This window comes from Aptenodytes patagonicus, chromosome 6 (assembly GCF_965638725.1).
Source record: "Aptenodytes patagonicus chromosome 6, bAptPat1.pri.cur, whole genome shotgun sequence".
NCBI lineage: Eukaryota > Metazoa > Chordata > Aves > Sphenisciformes > Spheniscidae > Aptenodytes > Aptenodytes patagonicus.
Genome location: NC_134954.1, coordinates 176,318 through 179,525, shown reverse-complemented (window position 1 = coordinate 179,525; position 3,208 = coordinate 176,318). Strand labels below are relative to the sequence as shown.

The following is a 3,208-nucleotide window of genomic DNA, read 5'->3' as shown; positions in this document are numbered from 1 at the left end:
TGTTTAATAGAAACACAGAGTATAAATCGCAATTAACAGTAATGCTAAACCTAACAAAGATCTGCCTAGAGAGAAAGAGCAATAGTTATCCCAATAATGCTGAAGCTGTATCTTCTCTTGATGTTACAGAGTTGTTGTGGGGTTTTTTTGGGTTTGGTGGTTTTTGTACCCCCCTGCCCCCCTCCCTCCTTCCTTTAGCAAGTGTGTGCCTGCAAGGGGTGGATTTGATCTGTTTTTTCAGTGCTGGGTTTGGGCAGTAGAAGGGTTTCACGGAACTCCTTGGTCACAAAATAGTAGCAGATGCTATCCAGGCAGCAGTTGGACGTGGCAATACACCTTGTCATGGAGGAGAAGTTCTTCATAACCTGGAGCAGGAAACAGGTAGCTCCAATGCTCTCCATTATGAACCTGGCAAGTACCCCAAGGTAGGCTGGCAGAAAACATATTAGAAATACAATCAGATTTGCATAAATAATGTGAACAGCTTTCTGGATTAATTTCTCCTCTGGTGAATTTGCGTTCAGACGTCTCTTAAGGTTTCTGATTACTTCTGTGGAGCAAAAAGTCAAGATTGCTAATGGAAGAGTAAAAATGAAGAAAATGGAAAGCAGGCTCAGAGTAGCAGGCGCGGTGGTATCCTTCTGAAAGCAGAGATCAGCGTGTCTCTGCCAAAGCTGTAAGGTGACACCAATTATCACAGAGACCCACAGAAGCCCACAAAGAAGGGCAGCCTTTGATGGAGACCTGAAGGTCCTGGCTTTCAAGGGGTGCTTTATGGCAATGTATCGATCAATGGAGATAAATGAAATTATGTAGATGCTCACTACCATGTTGGCAAAATACATTGCCTCTATAAACTGGCAGAGTTCATCTCGAGTTGACTTATTCCAGAGCAAATAAGCCATGGAAGGCAAGGTGCAGATGACGAAGCAGTCTGCAAAGACTAAATTGATTACATACACCCTGGTTTCTGTCCACTTCTTCATCTTGCAGAAGAACACCCAAAGGGCAAGGGCATTAAATAGTGCTCCAAAAAAGAAAATGAGATTATACAGAACAAATTCAATGAGACGAACATGGTGATACAGTTCTAGATTTGTGACACTGCAGTTGTTGGACACATTCATTGTCCTGATGTGTAGATGTTGTATCATGTTCTGAGACCTGAAATGGGAAAAGACATGGTAAGACTTTCCTCCTACCTCTTAATAGATGTATGACTCCTATAAAAAAAGGATATTTAAGTAAATATTTACTTTGTTATGAATGTGATTTTGAGTCTGCAAAGCTGGCTTTCTCAGCCTGTAACTGGGATGCGTCCTTTGTCAAACTTTGTTTATGTTTACTCAGTTTATGAGTAAATATCTCAAGATACACTTCCAATAGGACATGGTAGACAGCCTTTACTAAATAGGGGGATCTTGAATGGGGGGGTGGAATAGCAGTTAGAAGAGCCCCCATAGATAGCAGGGGCATCCTGTGACAATGTGAACACTAATTCCTTAAGCCAGGCTGTGCAAATGAGGTAAAATTACACTTAGCTTGGTTTTGAGCTAGGCAGAGATTGCAGCAACCAAAGCTAAAGCCCAGTACAACCCACGAGCGAAAGCTTTTCTACCAGTTCTGCTGGCTTGGAAGACAGGGGGTGAAGAGCTGCAAGAGTATAGCAGATGTCACTTGGTAGACATCCTCATGCTCTGGCTCTAACTGGGCAGGTTTCTGAGCCTTTGGGCTGCCTTGCGAACCTGGAGCTCCTGCTCCAAGCTGAGGAAAACAGCTGAATCTGAGTTCCTGCGTCCCAAAGGCATGCTTGAAACCCTAAGGGAGTGAGTGAGGCATGCTGCTCTCCACCTCCTTGGGAGGGGAATGGGGGGGGTGGAAGGATTAACCTGTTTTTAAGCCCATTCATTCCAGGAGAGAGTACGAGTCTGTAGATGTAAAGCAGAAAGACATACCTGAAAGAGGAAACACCAGTGCAAAACAAGGAACTTGCCGTTAAGGGCTGCATTAGATGGTTCCTGCTCAAGGCAGGCATCCTGCCACCCTGAGAAATCCGTGAGATGTTAGTAGGTACTGAGCCTTTGTCACACTGGCTCCTAGATGTTTCGCAAGAGTATTGTTTGTGTGAAGAGTGTGAGTTCATGGGCTGATAAAAATCAGCTTTCACCAGACCCCATCCTGTGCAAAGTGGCTCTATGTGACATGCACATGGAACAATTCTCTGAACTGGTGATTCTGTGTATATGTCACTGAATTTCTGCTTGCATCTAAATGCACTTTGGAAAGAATTTAACCTTTTAATTTAAAATAAGTTATTTACCACTCTAACAGGAGAGTAAAGTGGTGAGAGAGCTGGTGAAATCCTACAGCTTTCAGAGATGTAGAAAGGGACACCATAACTAAATGTGCCTGGCTAAGCAGTTATTATTTGCCTCTGCAAGCAATGCAAACCTTGTGGTCAGCTGGTGAAGGCACCGCCTGCAAAATCAGACTTCAGTTCTGAAGTAACTGGTAAACACACAAATAACTCAATTGCTGGGGGGATATGTAAGTGTCTTGGGCACTAGCAGACACTAATGTGACTCCTGCGTAGAGCTCTCTCCCAGTTCTTGTGTGCTTAGATCTGCGTTTCCCAACAGAGGCTTGCTGCTTGCTGCCTCCTCCTCGGGAGGAAGCCGATAGCTGTCACCCGATGAAAACCTGTCTGAACTACAGTAAGTAGCAGCAGGGAAACACCTTACATCAAGGGCTGAAGCTGCCACATCATTATGCTCACTAACTGCACGAGGCAGATGTCTTTGCTAGCATGGCTGATGCCCAGGTTGCTTTTCATTGGCCCTGATCTGCAACACCAGCAGCAGCCTCTGTGCTGAAGTACAATGCAGGCAAACCACACTGGTGTGCTCTGCAGCATGAAAGGGCTCTGGCCGACACTGCCTTTGGAGCTGGAGATGTGTCCCAAACGCAGTTCCCAGCATCAGTGACCTGCCCTGCCATGGGGCTTTGGTGCAGCGCAGAGCTTGCAAGTGCTCCAGGCCACAAGGCAGCCCAAAGACTCGGGGGAAGAGGGAGGAAACGAGCAGAGGGTTTTAGAGCAGGCCATATAGCACAGATGATAGCATACAGCTGAGCACAAAATGTCTTTCAAGAGATGCAGTTTGATAAGCTAGCATATCCTGTGGCTGCTGGAAATGCTTAAGGTGGGGTA

General features: G+C 45.5%; 1 protein-coding gene across 1 annotated transcript; it reads right to left on the bottom strand.

Moving 5' to 3' along the window:
- LOC143161526 (G-protein coupled receptor 35-like) lies at positions 1-1,127 on the bottom strand. The gene has a single exon (XM_076340611.1). It carries the CDS (start codon positions 1,125-1,127, stop codon positions 195-197), a length of 933 nt encoding a protein of 310 aa, XP_076196726.1. The 3' UTR covers positions 1-194.
- Between the last annotated feature and the right edge of the window lie 2,081 nt (positions 1,128-3,208).

Excerpts from the sequence above, each read along its gene's own strand:
- LOC143161526 (XM_076340611.1), bottom strand. The coding sequence starts at position 1,127 with ATGAATGTGTCCAACAACTGCAGTGTCACAAATCTAGAACTGTATCAC.